The 21,482-nt window shown below is 43.0% G+C and overlaps 1 protein-coding gene across 4 annotated transcripts in view; it reads right to left on the reverse strand.

Moving 5' to 3' along the window:
- Positions 1-1,417: 1,417 nt before the first annotated feature.
- Positions 1,418-21,482, reverse strand: part of MAT1A (methionine adenosyltransferase 1A) — a 28,648-nt gene continuing 8,583 nt past the window's right edge. For 2 of the 4 annotated variants that reach the window (XM_074999436.1, XM_074999438.1), the window contains exons 3-9: positions 19,029-19,151; positions 16,480-16,592; positions 13,118-13,261; positions 12,043-12,261; positions 7,267-7,449; positions 5,963-6,096; positions 1,418-5,122 (exon numbers count right to left, since the gene is read on the reverse strand). In XM_074999436.1, the coding sequence (XP_074855537.1) occupies positions 5,020-5,122; positions 5,963-6,096; positions 7,267-7,449; positions 12,043-12,261; positions 13,118-13,261; positions 16,480-16,592; positions 19,029-19,151 (1,019 nt within the window). In that variant the 3' untranslated portion in view covers positions 1,418-5,019. The remainder of the gene's footprint in view (positions 5,123-5,962; positions 6,097-7,266; positions 7,450-12,042; positions 12,262-13,117; positions 13,262-16,479; positions 16,593-19,028; positions 19,152-21,482) is intronic. The other 2 variants (XM_074999439.1, XM_074999437.1) reach the window with 1 other exon arrangement.

Raw genomic sequence — 21,482 nt, forward strand, 5'->3', positions numbered from 1 at the left:
TGTACCTGTAATGCTGGTTACTGGAGAGCAGTACACTCCTCTGCATTGTTAATACTAGTATTTCCAAAGCATCTGTCACTCCCAGATCTCCAGCCACTCCCCAAGCACAAGTTAACAGGCACCACTTAACACACCGGTGAGGCAGGAACATACTATCCCGCTGCGCAGCCAGGGATGCTAAGACTTCTCTAACTCACCCAGGAGCACACAGGCATGGCCAAGAACAGAACCCAGGATTTCTGTGGCCCACATTTCCCACTCTAAGTACCACACCACTCTGGAAGAAAATTTTCAGTTTGACAAAGAGCAGGTAAGTGAAAGAATCACATCTCCCAGGGTTAGTCATTATTCCCACTCCACACTAAACTAATAATAAAAAGAAGCACGAGCATACAACGCAGCTTCTATTACAATGTTTTAAGTCACACACCCAGACAGGAAACCCCAAACTTAAGCACACTAGCTCCAACTCCAATGGAAACAATTTTTTCTCCTGTCTGTACCAGCAGTTTAAACTGTTAAGGTGCATCTACACTTGCATTCCTCTTTCGAAAGAAGTATGCAAATGAGGTAAATTGAAAATGCAAATGAGATATAAATGTGCGTATTTGGCACCTTATTTGCATATTCTAATTTTGAAAGAGCTTCTTTCGAAAGAAGAAAGCCAGTGTAGACGTTGCCCTTTTGAAAGTAAACCCCATCTTCTGACAGAATCCTTCTTCCCATGAAATAAAGGGAAGAAGGATTATTTCAAAGATGGGTTTACTTTTGAAAGAGCAGCAGCTACACTGGCTTTCTTCTTTCAAAAGAAGCTCTTTCACAATTAGAATATGCAAATGAGGTGCCAAATATGCACATTTATATCTCATTTGCATTTTCAATTTACCTCATTTGCATGCCTCTTTCAAAAGAGGAATGCAAGTGTAGACACACCCTCAGGGTGTGTCTACACAGGCACAAATCTTCAAAATAGCCATATTTCGAAGATTACTAATGAGGGTCTGAATTGAATACTCAGTGCCTCATTAGCATTTGGACACTTCTGGCCATGGTGCTTCGAAAGCACCTTTCAAAAGTGTGCGGCTCGGCACAGCTACACGGGGGGGGGGTCCTTTTCGAAAGGCCCCCGCACCTTTCGAAATCCCCTTATTCCAATCAGTGAGTGGGATAAGGGGATTTCGAAAGGTGCGGGTCCTTTCGAAAAGGAGCCCCATGTAGCTGCGCCGAGCCGTGGCGCTTTTGAAGCGCTGTGGCCAGAAGTGTCCTAATGCTAATGAGGTGCTGAATATTCAATCAGCTCCTCCTTCCTCATCTTCAAAATATGGCTATTTCGAAGATTTGTGCCTGTGTAGATGCAGCATTACTGGTGGCTCCCTCTTCTGACAAGTATTGTTACCGTGAGGTCAGTGTCCTGCAAGCAGCCTGAACTTCAATGTGGTGTTGAATCGCACATTTAGAAGCAACAGCAATAGGATATGCCACAAAACAAAAGGAAATTGTAACTGCAATGTAGAATTTAACCTCCTATTTTCTAACAGGCTAATATTTTTTTTTCATGCATACCCTCCTAAGTAACATTTATTATTGGCTCAGTGTTTCCATGGACCCAAAATAAACACAGAGCAACATTTTTATTTCTACATTTAAAGGGCTTCTCTTGCGCCGAATTGTTGCTACCACTTCCTACACAGTTGCCTGAGTTGATCATGATGTGATCATGGCACTTATTTATGAAGATCAGAAATGGTTTTATGTATTCTGAATTCTTCCTAGGAATGAGGAGAGGAAGGTAGTTTGGTTTTAGTGGCTTACTCCTTCTCCAGGTAGTGATATACATCATTAAGGTCATATGCTAATACTCAAGGAAGGGAGTGGAAAGATCACTACAAGCTTACCTGTGGCTGAGTTGCTGGCTGAAGAATAGGGGTAGATCTATTTTTGAACTCTAATCCTGAGGCAAACAGAACAGCACACTTGCTTGTTATTAATAACCTATCTATCCTCGGGTGCAACGTAGCTAAGAGCTCATTAGGTAGCCTTCAAAAAATGGTAGCACTTTTTGATACTAAGATAACCAAGCAGCAAAGCATGGCTTTTATTCACCAACAAAAGTTACTGTGCAAGAATTGGCCTTGTGGGCTCCTCTGTTCCTTCGTATGGAAATCAGTGAGAGTGGGACCAGACCCTGTAAGGCAGTAGATCACTTTGCATTGCATGCTAAGGAAATATGACTTTACCTTGGCAAAACCATCCAGGGAAGATCAATTCAGGGTAAAGCTGGTCCTGCAACAGAAGGACCGAAGTGGGATCTTCTGCCACTCACCCTCTGTGCTCCCCATATAGCAGGGAAGAGAGAGAGTGGTTGGAAGGAAAGGGACATGACCGGGGTGCTCTCAGCAAGCCATAGCCCATTTTTGGAGCCTCAGGGCCATTTGCAAATAGCATAAGTTACAGCAGCCTTTGAGCTGCTCCAACCCAGGTTTCAATACCCCTCTGAAACCACCCCTCCCCCACTCATGCATCTGATGAAGCGGGTCTTTGCCCACGAAAGCTTATGCTCCAAAATATCTTAGTCTATAAGGTGCCAAAGGACTTCTTGTTGTTCTCGAAGATATTTGTCCCACTGTGCATTTTCTTGCCAAATGATTCTTGTATGCAGTTGCATCTAGATATTTTCTGGCCCCAGGGAAAACATTTGTGAAACTAGAGGACATAATGGTTAGCTGTTCAAATTTCTTTTTTCTGCAGATGTCAGATCCAAGCCCCACACCTTGAAACAAATGGTTTTGTGGGTGGCATTTTTCATTCTAGCTGGTACAAAAAGTACAGTCCAGCGCAGAGGGTGATGAGGAGAGGCTTGTTCCTTGAACAGAGAGGAAGCATGTTTAATTTGAGAAGCACTGAAAAGGGAGACATTTGCACAACGCCTGGCTAAATCACGCCTATTATTACCAGTGCAATTAGGTCTTTATTTGAATGATCAACAAACTTAACCGTACATCAATGAGCCAGGCATTAGATTATTCCAACTGCTCTCATTTTCAGAACAAATCAGGAGACATGCAAAGAAGCTGCATTCTCCTGGAGCAAAATTTCTCCAGTGCAGAAGTCCCTTACACCCTTAATCCTTACGTAAATTTTGAGTGGCATGTTGAATCACTCCCCTGCAGCAGGATTAGTTTCATTCTTCATCTATATCTACACTAGGCAAAGTAAGTAGACTGAAGATACGCAATTCTAGCTATGGCAATTGTGTAGCTAGAATTGATGTATCTGCACTTGGCCTACTTTGGACGTCCTTACTGAAGAAGATTGACGGGACAATTTCTCCTGTCAACCTCCCTTACACCTGGTATCTCTCCAGAAGTGCAGGCATCGACTGTGAGCCCTTAGAGATTGATTTTGCCTACCAGATGTGCAAAATGGAACCCTGGAAGACTGGCACTGAATAAGTCAATCTTCTGGGCTATTGTAGACTTAGCCTTAGTGTCTACTACATCAACATAAAATGGTGATGGAGGACCAGGGCCTGGTTTCACTCAAGTCAGAGTGGGTTTTCTCATTGACTCCAATTTAAACAAGACTGGCCCAAGGTCCTTTGCATAAATGTACTAATCCCATTTCCTTTCACTGGCTTAGACTTAAGACAACACAGTATGTGAGCACACAAACTATACACTCTCTCTCAGCCAACTAGATCACAGAGATCCCTCATCGACATTTTGTAAGCAGAGGTGCTAAAATAAAAACAAGTTGGTGACTTTTAACTGTGGCAGTAACATGTACACAACACGAGCTATTTGGGACATTGCGAAGTGTTCTCTATGGATGTTAGACCTGAGAGGCAAGGGGTGAGTAACACTGCCATCTAGTGGATGATCCAATCATTGTCCTTCAATCAAAGAGGCTGTTGAATTTGGTAGGTCAAATTTTAAAATTGACAGCTCTTTCATGTATTTCTGATGTTGTCTGGTTACTTTTGAGAGCCTGTTTTGGTCTCCATATTGTGTTTGATGTCAACGTCATGAGCCTGCCACTATTGAAAAGCCTGTCAGTGACAAGCCAGTGTGTACATAAAAATAATAGACAGCACGGTTCGGTAAAGAAACTGATTTCAGCCTCATTCTCCCAGAGGACTGCTGTTAAAAAGATGCATGAGAGAAAAATAACCCCACAAATTGTGGATGATACCTTGATGGCATGCCTTTTAAAAAGCTATTAAAATAGGCTACTACCAGCACTCTTCTGTACAGTGTTTAGAACCACTGAAGGCAATGGTCATATTAACACACTCCTAAAAGAAGTCAAAGGAGCTCTAATGCGTCATGCCTGAAGTGAGCTACTGACTTCCAGATTTGACGTGTTACTATGTAAACCTATAGAAAAGAAGTTAAAGTACCCAGCATGGAAAATGGACTGTAAGTACACAGCAACTGTTTTGTTACAAGGTCAGTATGAAAGAAAAAGTTTGCGTCACCAAATCAGAGCTGCTTGGCACACTGTGATAAGTGGAGGTAACTAGTGACGGAGGTCTCAGTACGTGACCACGTTCTTTGAAGGCGCAGCTATATTGCAGTTACATGATAGCAACTTTTCTCCAAGCAAAATGCCATATTTTTGGTTTGAAGTACTGGTTCCTCTAAGAAAACTGGCTTCCAGTATTTCCTAGTGTCCTGTAGAGTGAGAACACCTAATGCTCCTTAAGAGTCGTGAGGGATCCCATTACAGAGTTGAGGCCCAAACACTGGTCTGTGTGTCTTAGTGAGCTTTTGCGTTTGTCAGTGGAACCAACCTAGCTGTAAAAGAAACTGTATTTCGTCTTCTTGTGGTGATAAAAACAGACTCTGCCCTTGTTGTCTTTGGTAAGGAGATAGCATAAGGCAGTGGGTGTAAGAATTAATTTCCATGAAAATATCCATTTAAAATATGCAATCCCTTGAGCTGGATAAACAGCAGTCATTTCTGATTTCCACCAGCATCTTATTGATTAGGAGACTCTTCTTGTCTTCTGCTTTATTACTAAAACACAAGCATCTTCGGCACCTCCCATGAAAATTCATTTCTTCCAAAATGACCATAACAGGCAGTCTTCTGATAAATTGGCTTCTTTAAATCCAAATCCCTACGTGTTCAAGAAAAAGAAAAAAATACTTCAGTCTAAAATGTAAAACTATAAGTCTGTGGTGTCCAACATACTAGCCACATATGGCAATTGAGTGTTGCTAGCTGCTTGAACAATAAATACATTTTCTGAATAATATGGTTAATTTGCTATAGCAGTAGCTAACAGTGGCTGCTGCTTCAGAACTGGTTGGATACCATGGCTACAAATCATTGACCTGCTGACAAGTGCTAGTTTCTCCTTTCAGCCCAGCAAATGGGCTGAATTTTGGAAGTGTAATATACCAATTAACTTGTTTTATGGAATAATGGCCATGCAAGTGGCGCTACAAGTTAGTCTGAAGACTTTTTGGGCTAGACTCAAAGCCCATGAAAGTTAATGGAAATTTTGACCCAATTTTCAATTAAATGTTTGTGAATAATAGATGCTGTTTCTCAAACAGCTCTCGTAAAAATGAATTGACATTACTGGAAGCCAAAACTATTTCAACTCCACACAATACAGAAAGCAGACATGTATCTTTAGTAAGCCCTACACAGGGCCAAATTTTGAGAGGTAATGATTTGCTGCTAAGAACACAAAACTCCAAATGAAACTACTGGGACTTACATGTGAATTCTTACAAGATCTGGCAAACTATTAGGTCCAGAGATAGTTACAGTTCATGTACATAGGTAAAACATCTTTTTTGTGCTACAGGCACCAATAGTATATTAGCACAGGAGGTTGGACAGGTCGATTTAGTAGCTCTTTTTCTCCTGTAATATCTACACTTTGAGAGGGATTCCAGGAGGAACACTGTAACTGTTTCATATGTGTGTGCTCCTGCAACACTCTTACCTGACAATGACCCCAGGTCGAAGGTCGAAGTTCTTGTGTACAATGTCCAGCAGCTCTTTCTCTGTTTTCTCGGAGGTTCCATAAGTGAACAGTGAAATGGAGAGAGGTTGAGCCACTCCAATGGCATAAGAAACCTTTGGGAGACAAAAACATTAATCAGAAAACAAAGATGGAGACTCATAAGGACAGCAAGGCACGTGACAGACCAAAACCCTCTTTATGAGGCACAGATGGGATCCTAGAAGGGATCTTGAGAGGTCATCAAGTCCAATATGCTGTACTCATGGCAGGACCATGCATCATCTAGATCATGATAAACCAGTTCAGACGAAATAATGGTTTTTTCTTCACTACTCATTTCAACCCATTTTTTGTCTGAGCTCTAACAGCATCATTTGGAGGTTCTGAATTTTAATTTCCCTTTTGTGTCTATCCTGTCCTCTAATGAGATTATGTCAGGTGACCTCCAAACCAACCAACGTGACCAATCTACAAAGCTAATCCTCACTCTGAATGAGGATGAAAGATAGGGGAAGTCTATGCCAGGGAAGAGTGTCTATTTCAGATACACAATTCTAGCTACGTCATTAGCATAGCTAGAATCTATGTATCAAAACTGACTTTCTTCCCTTCTGTAACCCGAGGCTCAGAAGTCTTGCATCGCTATCCCTTACTCTATGCAATACCATGGAGTAGAGCAGTTGACAGCCAAGAGTCTCTTAACCAGACACGGCAAAATCGAACTTTGGAAGATTAACTGCAGCACGTCAATCTTCACAAAAGTATAGATTAGTCCATGGATAGGTGGCACACAGCTCTTCTAATCAGACCATCATCTCCTATCTGGAATCTATCTATACAACTATACCATGTCCTGTTGTTTTGGGACATTCTCCTCTTGGACAGCAAGAACCTCTAACTGGGATAGTCAATACAAGAAGACTGATGGACCCAGTAAATATCAAGAAGAACCTCCAACAGAATGTAAACAACCCAAAAAGCGCAGGCCAGCTATTATGCTGAAGGTTCCGGAAACAATGATCTTGAATTAAAGAGAACAAAATCTTTCTCGTGTTCTCTCCTTAGAGCGGAGTCCAGCTCCAAGCTAAGCTTCCAGAATTCCATAAACTTCTGATTTCTCTCCACCCGCCCCCCTGCTGACCCAGTAAAGGCAAGGGTAGCTTGATGTGCTGGTCACCTTATCAGATCTCTCCTTCACAAACCCCTTTTTCTAAGGCAGATCTATGAGGGAAACATATAAAAATATTTTTAAATGAAAAACAGCCTTCAAAAATAGAACATACTTGCACCAGAACACGATGACACAGTCCAGCTTTCACCAACGACTTGGCCACCCATCGAGCTGCATATGCTGCCGACCGGTCCACCTTTGTATAATCTTTGCCTGAAAAAGCACCACCTCCATGGGCTCCCCATCCTCCATATGTGTCCACAATGATCTTTCGACCTGTCACACCAGCATCACCCTGTGATATTCAAACAAATAGATTCCACTATTTCTCTATAATTTTATTATAATGGCTCCAGGCAGTGGCTCTTAAAATATCTGATGACTACAGTGATTTCCCTGCAGAAAAAGAGACTTCCAGAAAGCAAGACTGTTCTTTGTGTACTCTTCAGGTGCAAAGACAGCAATGTCCTTATTTCCCTACCAATGGCTATCTAAGTGCTTCCAGGGTCAAATTCCAACCCACTAGAATGAATGGAAAACTTCCACTGATTTCAATGAGCTTTGGATGAGGTCATTAATGAGAGGCATTTAGTGGTGAGGCTAAGAGATAGTAAGATAGCTATTGCTCACAGCAATATTTCCTAATACTTTTTTAAAGGCAGATATGCTAAGCTTTCTTAGGGGCCACCAGATCCCAAATACCTGCTTTCAAAATGACTCGTGTGAGAATCATACAGGGAAAAAGTGCATTTGCTTGCCAGCTCAAAAGTTCCATTCACATCAGTAGGTGTTCTTCCAGGGACTTACTGGAAGTCTTATTACTTAGGAAAAGATCTGAAGCTGAGTGAATAATTTGCAATAAATACTATATCTGATTTCTTCACACACTGACAATTTAAAATGGACCACTTCCCATTAAGGTGGTGGTATTTTTGCACCGGGACTCTATTATTAATAATAATTTGCATTATGGCAGTACCCACAGGTCCCGGTCAGGACTCACACCACATTATCCTGGGTGCTATATAGGGAAACACTGTCCTCGCCCCAAGGAGTTCACAGTCTAATTTAAGACAAGATGCAATAAATGGGAGTAGCAGAAATAACTGGGGAAGGAGGAGGAGGCTACTTGTGACAGGAAAATGAGGCTACCTCAATTAGCTATGCACATAACTTGAGGGTTCCTAGTCACTTAAAGCTTATAATTATTATGTATTTTAATAAGCAAATAAAACAGACACTAGAAATCACCTCTGGTCAGCTACACAACTACCTTGATCACCAACAGGTTAACTACCTGAGCTGTGCTAGTCATTTACAATTGATCAGTGAGCCCCGTGGTATTCTTCCTGCTCCTGGATTTGCTGAGTGCTCAAGGGTTTCCCATGTGAGTCGTAGAGTGAGCCAGTTTAAAATGTCATTTGTGTGTAAACTTTGAAATTCTCTTTTTGGGGAATTCATGTCAATAAAACTCGATCACTGGAATGTTTGCAGATAGCAAATATAAAAGGAGACCTGAAGCTTTACTTAGGAAGATGGAGCAAATATTTACAGAATCTTTACCCAGTTCTGCTTAAAAAATTTCCCAATGACAGAAAACGGAATTAGTGCTATCTGAGCTGGAATAAAAGCTCTCTCCCATGGGAATCTTGTTTGATCTGCACCGTGTTCAGAACCTGGGCTCGTGTAGCACATCCAGGTGCCATAGGAATAATTGAGATGTCATGAATTTAGCATTATTATGACTTAACTGAGGGGTCAAATAAGAGCATATGTGAGACAATGTATTCAAGCAGAGCACTATTTGAAGGTGACAGAAAGAGCTCACCTACATGTGTAACTGTTACATAGTGTGGAGACATGCTTTAAAGGGGGCTTGTAATGTAATTAAGGAGCCACTAGATACAGCTGCTGTTGGGGATATGCTCTTCAGAAGTGTATCATTACACCTTGGCATTTGCCATAACTTGCCAAAGCTAAAATGCAAGTCATCATTAGCCTTAGAAATGTGCAGCAAAGAGGCCGAATCAGAAGAATGACATAGCAATAGCGTTTTGAATAGTGTTTGAGTCCCTTTAACCCTGCCTTCCTTTGCTACTTATTTCTAGTTTTGTTACCATTGTTACCATTTTTGCGTAGTGTTCTGCCTATGAGAAGGTACACGGAACAGAATAAAACAGAAGAAAGTAACGTTGTTATAGCTGTGGTGGTGGAGGAGGAAGATGAAGACAAAGAAGAAGAGCTCTGGGTAGCTCAAAAGCTTATCCCTGTCACCAACAGAAGATGGTCCAACACCCACCTTGTCTCTCTAATGGAGGAAAGCAGTCATTTATGTTGGTTGCCACCATGAGCTGCTTAGCTTTATATATAAGTCCAATATTTAGCAACTAGCAGACATAACCAGCTTTGTTTTGGTCCTTAACAGACAGGATTATTTTTCTGCTCCTGGGCATAACTTGCTTGTTCCCAGGGAGCAGAGGTGCGGGTTCAGGCCATGGCTCCCAGCCCCCTAGCCTGTCCTGGAGGGAGGGCCACTTTCAACTGCAGCTCCCAGCCCTCCCACTCACCCGTGTCTGGCTTGAGGTCCTGGCTTGGGATGTGGCTCCTGGCCCCCTGTCTGTCCTCGGGAAGGGGGTTTGGATCACAGCTCCAAGCCTCTACACCTCTACAACCAGCCCTTGGTCAGGGCATCCAGTCTGTCCCAGGCTGTGGGGAGGGTCCCAGCTCCTGGCCCTTGCCGGAGATCACGGCTGGGACATGGCAGCCTCAGAATGAGCTGGGGTGGCAGGGCTGGTCTGGCCCTAGTGTAAGTTCCAGGGGAGGCAAGGGTTCAAAGGGGAGAGGTGGGGAGAGTTCAAAGGGGAGAGGTGGACAGAGGGGTGAGTTCAAAGGGGAGAGGTGGACAGAGGAGCCATAGGGACTGGGGTTGTACGTCAGCACTAAGCCTGGCGGATTGATCTGGTGGTGTTCAGGACAGGCTCTGGAGTGAGCCAGGAGGAGAGGATGGGCCGAACAGCACTGCTACCAGTCACAAGGGGAGCCATGGAAGCCAGCCAAGTTGTGGCACTGGGCCCGGTCCTGACCAATACTTGGGGGGCAGTGAGGTCTACAAGGGGACCACAGGGGCAGGGGCTGTGCTGTAGCATGGGGCCCAGCCCCGGCCTGACCTAGTGTGGGGTGGGGAGCCAGGAGGTAACCCCAGCTCCAGAGCAGCAGGGAGGAAGCCAAGGCCGAGGCAACAGCCAGGGTGATAGGTCTTGTGCCTGGCCCCAGCCAGAGCAGCAGCAGGGAGGCTGAGGCAGTGGTGCTTCCCTACCAGCCTTGGCCAGAGCAGCAGCAGGAGGCCTGGCATGGGGGTCACAGCTGCAGCTCTTTTCCCCAGCCCTGGCCATGGTGGTGGCAGGGGAGGAGGTCTAATCAGTAGGAAGGGGTGGGGCTGGGCTGGGCCACTTTGGGAGGAGCTAACTGGGGTTGGGTGTTGCAGGGGAGCAGGATGAAACCTTAACCCATCTAAAGGCAGGTGGGATTGAGAGCCCTGTCTCCACATGGTCACCATTTTCCTGCTTTGGCTGCCCCCAGTGGTCACTCTGCTGTATTGCTCTTCCCTGGGTGGCTGCCCGTGGTGCTGGTGAAGTATGTCATCTCTCCTGTCAGTGCCCCTCCTTTTCCACGTGCTGGGAAAGGCTGAGATTTGAGGCATGTCCCACTTCCCAGGCACAACCAAACCCCGACCTTGGTTTAAGTTAAGATACGAGGAAGCTACATACCAAATTTCATGGTTGTAGCTCTTACGGTTTAAGAGGAGTTCTTGAACAAACATAGCACCAGAGACTGACAGACAGACATGTGCCCTCTAAAATATATAGTAGATACTAACGGTATGTGTTATATTGTTAATACTGCACAGTTTGTTTTATTAGTAATATTATTATTACTTGATCATTTTAGTCTACATTTCTCAGATAGATCTTTGTAGAATGACAATCTAACTTTGCCAACATGCCCTATACCCCCAGCATGTCGATGGCTAGCTATAAGAGTAACAGTCTTTCGAGAAATACCTGAGATAGGGTTCAATAATAATGAATTTCAGCAACGAAGGCAAAGTGGGGGATAGACAAAAAGTTGGCCCTGCTGTCAGGCATGTCTGTGAAAAGAGGATCTGGTGCTGCTCTATTTGCGAAAGGAACCGTAGGAGAAAGAGGAACAAAGAACGATCTAGGAAGATGTTTTTCACAAAATCTGAGCTATAGGCCTGGTCCTGCACAGGTGAAGTTGATGGAAGTTTTGCCACTGACTTCAGGAAGTGTCACATCAATCTCTACATCCTGGCTCCTAAGCCTGAGCCAGGCAACGCTCTCACCCCCATTCCCCTCTTGGACAAAGCCAGTGAGGGCCTGATTTTCAGAGGTGCTGAGCACCTGCAGCTCTCATTAATTTCAACGAGCATTATGTGTGCGCTGAGCACTTCTGAAAAGCAGGGCCCCTCGGTCAACAGCTGCTAAAGGTTTGGCTGTCCCATTTATTTCACTGGCTGTTTTGCCTGAGAAAGGACTGTGGGTCAATGTCTGTGAGATGCTGAACTCAGTGAGATTTGAGGCTGCCTAGCACCTTGGTGGGCTGGACATGAAATATTCAAAGTGGGGCTTGGCCCAGCTTGCTTAGATGTATATGAATAATCATGCCCTCAAAGGTCATTAAGGCCTTGGTCGGGATCACATATAAACTCCCATCGGCTCCAATGGTGCAGGACTAGTCTCATAACTTGTGTTGAGTCTGTGTCTTCTGTTAGAAATACAGGATGAGGACACGAGTTAATCTGTAGGATAATATGATGGGGAAAGGCAAAAGGATGATAGAAGCCTCAAAAGAATAACAAACCACAGACCTGTGGCCCTCCGATGACAAAGCGCCCACTGGGCTGAAGGTGATAAATTGTTTTCTCATCCAAGTATTTGGCAGGAACTACAGCTTTAATCACTTGGTCTCTCAGGGCTTTGCGCATGTGCTCCAGTGAGATGGTTTCATCGTGCTGCACAGATATCACAATGGTGTGAACACGGACTGGGATAACGACTCCATTTTTCTGGATATACTGAACAGTGACCTAAATAGGAATTAGGGGAGAAAAGAAATTTGTGTATGATATGTGATAGATAGATAGATAGACAGATAGATAGATAATCACACCATATCCATTGTATTGTACCAGATACACCAGGAGGCAATAAAATATGAGGAGACAACAGTTTAAGGAGTGTGAGGAATAAAGTATATGTTTTTCACATTTGCTGAATACACTGGAGAGCAAAGAGGATCCAAATTCAGACAGCTCAGGTACAAATCAGATATTTTACTTCTATGTACCATGCACTCCCCAGTGACACCCTTAGAAATACATACCAAGGCTGGGATTTTCAAATGGGCCTAAATCAATTAGACTCTCAAATCATAGTGAAATTCAAATCCTTAGGCTACTGAGGGAACCATAGCTTTAAATTGTAGGCACTGATGAATCAGATTTGCATGTTAGATTTCCCTGATATTATTTTCAGGCAGCAGGGAGCTCCCACTGCTGGTACACAAAGGTTAAATGTTTCTCCAAAGCTACGCAGTAGCATACATCAGCCATGTAGGTGCATACTAACAGTTTTTGTGTCACTGAGCAAAGGATTGTGTCCTGAGCAAAGGAATTGCTTTATATGAAATGTGTCGGAAGCTGAAATCAGTCTGTGTGTTACAGTGTGGAATCCTGGACTATCCACTTAAAATGACATTTTGAATTGAACAAACAGCAGTAACTGAAAATGAAAAAAAAGATCTGGGGCTCGGGGGTAAAACAGTGATTCTTTACTGAACCAGACAGATACTTATTCATAGCCTGCAGGTGATCAAGACTTGAAATGATTCTTTCTAAAGCTACTGTATTGAGCAGAAGAATACACTGAGAGAAAACAATTTACCTGTGTCTTAGAGTCTGGTCTAAGCCAAGGGAGAGCACTACTGCGTCTCAACTCAGATAACTTGGTGTTCAATTTGTGTGCAAGAACAATGGTGAGAGGCATGCATTCTTCTGTCTCGTCTGTTGCATAGCCAAACATCAAACCCTGTAATGGGAGGGGAGGAATACATTTTATATCACTGGGGCAAGCAGGGATTACAATTTTGTTAAATGATTAATATGAGCATTGCAAAAGCACCTAGAGACCACAAAATCTCTCCAAAGGCAAACAGGGCCCTACAATTGCTTTTTATTGTTGTTGTATTGTTGTTACTGGTATTAAAATAGTTTCTTAGAAGTTACAACTGAAATCAGGCCTCCACTATCCTAAGCACAGCAGAGACACATAATCAGAGATTGTCCGTCACCCAGCAGTTTTCAGTTTTTGTTCAAAACATTTTCAAATGTTGGATGAAAAGTCAGAGTAAGAACTCCAAAATGTTCTGTGGAAATCAGAAATTTCTTACAGCAATTTGTTTTCTATTAAATAACAGGGTGGATGGAAGTATTTCAACCCACTCTATTGGGAAGAGCTATCATCAGATGACATAAGTGATTTATCTTAATGCAGAAAAAGAAATAAAAAATTCTGACATATTTTGGACCCTGCTCTGCTTTTTTTTTTCCCCTCAGGCACTGTTCCGCAATGCGTAAGGTGGCCTGGACAGGGTTAGAAATATGGGTTGAGGCTAGGGCTGCCACATGCCCAGGTTTTACCAAAACTGCTTTTTTTTTTTTTTGAGTTAGCTGCCCTGGGAAGTCTATAATGATGCTCAGTACTCACTGCCAGCTTCCTGTTTCATGGGCTCAGGATCAACCCAGATGTCCCAATTTCTTATACCTCAAATGTGACAACCCTATAAGAGACACTTGCTTTAGTGAATGTTGTGTGTTGGCAGGGATATTTCCCTGGTCTAACTGCTTCTTTGCCGGTGGAATGGGAGCTCGTGAATGGAATTATTTGAATACTGCAGAGAGGAACCAGGGCCAAGTGCTTAGGATCTGTGTGCTGTAACCTGGTAATGTTACAGTTGTTAGAACCTGATAATGTTTGGTTGAGGCCTCTAAGATGCTGCTGTAACACCAATAACAACAATAAAAACCTCAGTTCCACACCTATCACAAAGGGATAATAGCACTGCTCTGTATCACAGGGGTGCTGCAAAGATCAATACATTAAATTGTGGAAGATGTTCAGCTGCTGTAATGATGGGAGCCAGGTAAGTACCTTCGCTACATGGTGGATCGATGCTGGAGTGATCAAGCCACTGGCGGTTGATCACTGGCGTGATAAATTGACCTCTGAGCACTCACTTGTTGACTCCACCAGTTACTCCACCAGGATGAGAAGAGTAGGCAGAGCTGAAGGTGGAACAGCGTCCCCCCCATTAACCTTACTGAATGGAAGGCATCGCTGTAAGTGTGTCGACTTCAGCTATGCTATTCATATGTTAATTCACATATTAATGAGTATTTGAGGGTACAGGTTGAACCTCTCTTGTCCAGTACTCTCTTGTCCAGCAAAATCTGTAATCCAGCATGATTTTAGTTAGCCAGCTGACCACTTATTATGGGTGTGGCCGGGTTTCCTGTGGTCCCATAAAATTTGTTTACAGCCACCAGTCCTGGTTCTCCATGTTCTGTGCTGTTATTTAGCTGTAATTGACCCCTAAATGTCTTCTAAGAGCCCAGTAAGCAGTGGAAGTGTTGGTAATGCTGCTAGACAGTATTGCCCTCCCGTAATTTGGCAAATTCTCTTGTTTAGCACTGGCCAGTTCCCAAGGGTGCTGGGCTAGAGAAGATCAGCCTGTGCTATTACTTTGATTCTAGGGCTCTATGGTAATTCTATTACAATTCTTAATACCATTATCATAAAGTACATATTACTGCTAATGAGAACTACCGTAAACATTAAACACACATTCATTTTGGCTTCAGTTGGAGTTGCAGGATTTTTATGCTAGTATCTATCTCTTGGGGAGAAACTATAATTATCTGCATTTACTATTCACCTCACAGAAATATGACTTGGACAGTCTTAATTATGTAGAAAACCAATTACATTAAAACTGATCTCTGCCTCTGGGAAATAAGTGAGAGTTACAAATGTTCTAGATGAATTGCCTTCGTTTTACAACTATTGCCATCTTGCTTATGCTTTAAACACAGATCATGAGCACCTTTTCACAATGTGAAATCTCAAGCGTTATGTAAATGTGGCAGTATCCTGAATGTCTTGTGTTTATTTATTTGCTTAATCTTACTGGGCACATTCTGCTGCAAAAGGAAATCGCTGATTAATCAAACCCTACTAAAAAGAAATATAAAACAAATCTGAAAAAAACTAACTTTGCTAAGCTTACGGGCTCAGATACTTAGCTAGAGTGTAAATTATCACAGTTCTGTGCTATGATAATTTATCTAGCCAAACATCAGCAGTATGGTCCAGAGTGTGGAACAAAATTATCCTCAGTGTAATTCCACTGAAGTCAAAGAAGCCACACCAGTGATGAGCTGGGCCTTGTGTGTCCCAGGGAAGCTCTCTCAATGTATTCAAACACATGCACATTTTATTTTATGTTAGCACAGCAGGAAACTAAAATTCTCATGAACTGTGACCACTCTGGTTTGGTTTTAGAATATGACAATGGCAGAGGTTGGGGGAATTAAGCTCTTGCTTAATATTCCTGACCTTTTCAGAAGCAATGTTTTCACTTTAAAGGAGATTCAGTGATCCTATCTATTTTAGCTCTGGGAGTAAAGCATAGCTGGGGGTGTACTAGTGGGCTGCTCTAATAAGATGATCAGATAATTCTACAGGCTGCATCTCTGTAATCCAGATTTCCCTATTTCAGCAACACTTCTGGTCCAGCTTTGTCAGTCACCCTCTGAGTGCTCTGCAACTGGAGCACTCTCAGGGGAAAAAACAGTAGGATGGGACCAGGTGTATTTCTGGACCAAGGAGGAATGGTGGCCTGAGCAATGGAGTCCCAGGGCCTGGTGCCCCCAATGGCCTGAGGAGCTGAGCTGTGGCACCCTAGGGGACAGAGCAAGCTGCAGCACCCTGGAGACCAGAGTATATAATCCCTGGGATCTGATAACCAGAGCAGTGGAGCAGTGGCACCCCAAGGGCCGGAGCAAAGAAGCCCCAACACTCTGGGAGCAAGCAACCAGGAGTGGTGCCAGGTCAGCCACCAGGAGCAGAGGGGCCAGCTTGTATATCCTCTCATACCATCATGTCCCAAGGGTGCTAGAGCAGGGAAGTTCAACCTACAGAATGTTTCACTTTAGTACTGTCTGTGTAAACATGGATGTTTTCATTACCTGGTCACCAGCTCCAACATCCTCTTCATTCCTGTCCAGGTGAACTCCTTGGGCAATATCAGGCGACTGTTGTTCAAGGGCCACCAGAACATTGCAAGTCTTGTAGTCGAAGCCTGTTTAGAAGATGACACAGAAGTAAATGAGCTTTCCTTCACAGCTAGGCAAAGCGACAGGGAGCCCTGTGCCAGAAATTCTAAACTTGGACACCAATGCTTCAAAATTCATAATCTGCCTGTGATGTGGTATTCTTTTTTCTCTGCCTAGCCTCACAGTGAAGTGTCATCTCTCTTACCTGCCTTGCCACAGGCCTTTAATCTAAAGAAGTGTTCAGGAAAGTGCCAATGTCAGGGAAAATAAGAAATCAAAAGAGAGAAAATGCATGAACACAGTTGCTATGGTCCTTCCGCAGCAGGGCTGACATATGATGTTTCAACATTGGAAAGAGTAGAAGAAAATAGCACTCAGGACAATGACTGAGATGACATTAAGTAACAATCATCTGAATATAAAGATTTCTTATTAGACCATCTGTCAGACTGGAATACTCTCCCAAGGTAAATGGCAAAATCCCCATCACCTGACCTCTTTAAAGCTGAACTAGACCAAATATTCAATAGAACATGTTAGGGTGCAATCATGTGTTGGCAGGAACATAGAGAAGATAACACTAAAGATACAATTCATCTTTCATTTCTCTGATTCTGGAACATCAATCCTATCTACAGAGCCAGAGCCATTAGCACTGCTAGTGGTTTCTCTCTGACCAACATATCTAATGTCCCAGGGAAACAATCCACCATTAAAGCCCCTCCAGAAGATAAGCATGCTCTACCTACAGCTGGAATTCACATTTTAGGACTCTCTATGACATTACTGAACAACACAAAAGGCCCATTGTGTTTTCTGTCAGATAGACATTTTCCACAAAATTCTCCTCTTGGTAGATCTCTGCTCTAATGTTCTGTTTTCCATGTATAGAAGGGTCTCCTATCAGAGATACACACATGTAAGGAAAGCAGATTTGAGACTTGCTATCCAGGTCTGAAAGCAGAGCTTTGCCTTCAAAGGACAAGTGAAAATGTTTTTAAAAACCTGTCAAGGACTTGCAGAATATTATGACAGAATTCTCATTTTTGTCCCTAGTTGTGTAGAAAGGCTTTCTCTGTGGTCATCTCTCCCAAAATTCCAGCTACTGAGAGCTTACCAAACCTAGCATCAAACACCTGTACATCCAATATGCCCATCCAAACAAGTGTACACTTGAAGAATACTCCAGGCCCTCTTTCCTTTAAGTAACCTGTCATGGGAAAGAATCCCATAAGGGAAAAATTCTGATCCTTTTAGCTTTTCTTCTATAGTTTCTATAGGGTCAGGTTTCTGACTGGGTTCACCATCTCACAGTGTTTTGGTGGTAAGATGGTATAACAAGAGCTTTCTTCCCTACCGAATCCAGCAGTACAGAGGATATGTTTATGCTACCAGGAAGATTGACCAGTCAGATTCAATCTTCCAAAGTCTGATTTCACATGCCTGGTAGAGATGTGCAAAATCGAACTACGTGGTCAGCAGTTGATGCCTGTACTCCTCGATATTGTGGGGAGTAAAGGAGGTCAATGAGAGAGTCTGTCCCACCGACCCCACTCTGTGTAGATGGCCATGTAAGTTGGTTGCAGATAAGTCTATTCCAGTTACACAATTGCCATAGCTAGAACTGTGTATCTGCAATCCATTTAACTCCCTAGTGTGGACCAAGCCTCAGAGCAATAATGTTACACAATGTTCTGCTTTTGGTGCCAAATAGCAGATGTGCTTTTACAGCATTCTCCCACTCTTCTCTCATCAGAAGCATTGTACCAACAAGATTATCTCAACTTGTAAATACTACTAACCAAAGATAAAAATAACTTAATTTTCCAAGTAATCCTAGAACATTTGCAATCTGTACATAATACGATAAGTTTACAGAGACTTCAAACAATATATTGAAATGCGTCTTGCATATAAAAGACTCTGCTCTTTATTTTATTAATATAATTTATGGTGCTATGAAACACACCTTGACTTCAAGTTCCTCACAGCAAGGATTGTCTTTTAGTTTAGTGTTTGTACAGTGCCTAGCATCATGGGCATAGTCTATGGTTAAGGTCCCAAGGTTCTATGACTCAAAGTCACCAAGTCTTCTCTTTCCACTCCATCTCACTCATTTACATGAGTCAGGATGGCTATTTGAATAACATGCAACTTACAGGGAGCTAGGTTGAGAACAAGATTCTATAGCACAAGTTTATAGCTGATGGTACTCTGACAACATGCTCCACTTCAAAAGATTTTCCTGCTTGGAGCTCTAACTATCCAATGAACAATTTCTCCATGGTATGGGACCCAGTCAGAATGTGTTTCTCATGGCAGTGTCAGCTGCTCCAAGCCAAAATATATGATTAGAGCAGGCTTGCAGAAGCACAGATATGCAAGTGGAGACAGACTTGTTCTGCAACTGCTCACTGACCAACCCATCACATTGGCAAGATTCCTGGAGTTTTTCCACCAACCTTTAGCTGAATCATCATAGCCGATGTGCTTAATCGTTTCTCGAACTATGTGTTGATAATCAACGATGGCGAGGGATGTGATCTCCCCACAGAGCAGCACCATGCCTGTTTTACACACTGTCTCTATAGTGAGCAGGAAGACAGAAAGAAGGAAGTCTAAGAGAGGGCTGGATAACTTAACATGCTATTGCAAACATCTCTGCTTCTGGAAATGGTGGTCTCAAACATCCCCATTGAACAAAAATGGCAGAGGTAGTTATTACTCTCAATAGAGTATTATTCCCTCGCATATATGAATCCATTTATCCTCATTCTGCACCTTGAGGAAGGGAAGGATGAGTAAGCTGAGGAAACTGAGGGACTTTTTATGAAAAGCTGTCAGGAAAACATCTAGGCTGGGTCTACACTAGCAAGTAGTTTTGGAAAATCTGGCCCTTTTTTGAAAGAACACATGGAACATCTATGCACAAAATGCATTCTTTCAATCTGAAATTGAAAGAAAGCAGCTTTTCTTTTGGAAACTGTCTTCTGCTCCCAGATCAGGAAGAGAGCCTTCTTTTGCGACAGGTGGGAGGGGAAGGCATGTGTAGATGCTCCACGGGCCCTTTTTTCAAAATAGTAGTCCACGGAGCACCAGGTTTTTCGATCCCTGGCTCATTCGTTTGAAAGAACGGAGGTTGTGTGGACACTCTCTACTGAACGAGCAGATCGACTCTTCAATCGCTTTTTTGTGTGTGGACGCACTTTTTCAAAAAAAGGATTTTTGGAAGAGATCTTCTGGAAGAACTTCTTTTGAAAGATTACTGTAGTGTAGATTTAGCCTTACTAGAGCAATAAAAAATGAAAAGCCTCTATAAAGCCAAGCAAGTGCATTTTGCTACCAGGTTTTTTGGCAGATCATAGAATTCTAGGGCTGGAAGGGACCTCCAGAGGTCATCCAGTCCAGCCCATCTGCCTGAAGCGGGCTCAACCCCAACTAAATCATCGCAGCCATGACTATGTCAAGCTGGGACTTAAAAACCTCTAGGGATGGAGATTCCACCACCTCTCGTGGTAACACATTCCAGTGTTTCACCATCCTCCATTCATCAAGCCAGTTTTCTATCCATCTTACAGTCCATGTATCGAATCCATACTTCCTTAACTTATGGGCAAGAATGTTGTGGGAAACTGTATCAATAGCTTTGCTAAAGTCAAGGTATATCACATCCATTGATTTCCCCATGTCCACAGAGACAGTTACCTCATCATAGAAGCTAATCAGATTGGTCAGGCATGACTCGCCCTTGGTGAATCCATGTTGACTATTCTTGATCACTTTCCTCTCTTCCAAGTGCTCCAAAATGGATTCCTTGAGGATCCCTCTCCATGATTTTTCCAGATACTAAGGTAAGGCTGACTGGTTTATAGTTCCCTGGATTGTCCTTCTTCCCTTTTTTAAACATGGACACTACATTTGCTTTTTTCTAATCATCTGAGACCTATCCCAGTCTCAACAAGTTTTCAAAGATAACAGCCAAAGCTCTGGAATGACATTTGCCAATTCCCTCAATATCTTGGATGCACCAAATCCAGACCCATGGATTTGTGTGCATCTAGCTTTTCTAAATAGCTATTAACTTGTTCTTGCCCCACGGAAGGCTGCCCCCCTCCTTTCCATACTGCATTGCCTAATGCCATAGCTGGGGAGCTGACCTTGTTCATGAAGACTGAGGCAAAAAAAGCATTGAGTACTTTAGTACCTCCCTCATCCAGTAATGGCCCCACACATTCCCTGATAACCTTCTTATTGTTAACATGCCTGTAGAAATGTTTCTTGTTGCCTTTCAAATTCCTTGCTAGCTACAGTTCCATGATTAGCTTCTATGATGAGGTAACAGGCTCTGTGGACATGGGAAAGTCAATGGATGTGATATACCTTGACAATTCAATTTTAGTGGATTTAAATATCTTTTCATCCAGTATGCTAATTACATTTCCAATTTAACTCTACCATTGGTTTGGTTATTTTAGGCTCTTGCTACAGTAAAATGATTTGTTTTGCATCTATGAACACAATGGACTTCCATAATTTGTGAAACTTTGTAGTGATGCTGTGTCATTGTTCTGATCGTTTGGGTTTGCTGTATACCTATTTTGAAACATAATTAGAAAAATAAGAACAGGTGCATGTTGCCATCAACCTCCTATATGCTGTGACAGGGCCAGGCCGGAGGGCTGCTACCACAGGGGGAAAAGCAGTCTGGAAAAGGAGAGAAGGGACAAGTCCCTTGCTAACAAGAGGTGGATTGCTGCAAGGGCAATCAGAAGCAGCTGGCAGGGAACTGGGCCAGGTAGATGAGGACCAGCTGGATACATCCAGAAGCTTGTTGCGGGCTTGTGGCAAGCCCTTTAACAGCTGTCCCAGTTAGTGTGTGTATGTATGTATGTGTGACAGACACTAGCTGTTGTGAG

Source organism: Carettochelys insculpta, chromosome 7 (genome assembly GCF_033958435.1).
Source record: "Carettochelys insculpta isolate YL-2023 chromosome 7, ASM3395843v1, whole genome shotgun sequence".
NCBI lineage: Eukaryota > Metazoa > Chordata > Testudines > Carettochelyidae > Carettochelys > Carettochelys insculpta.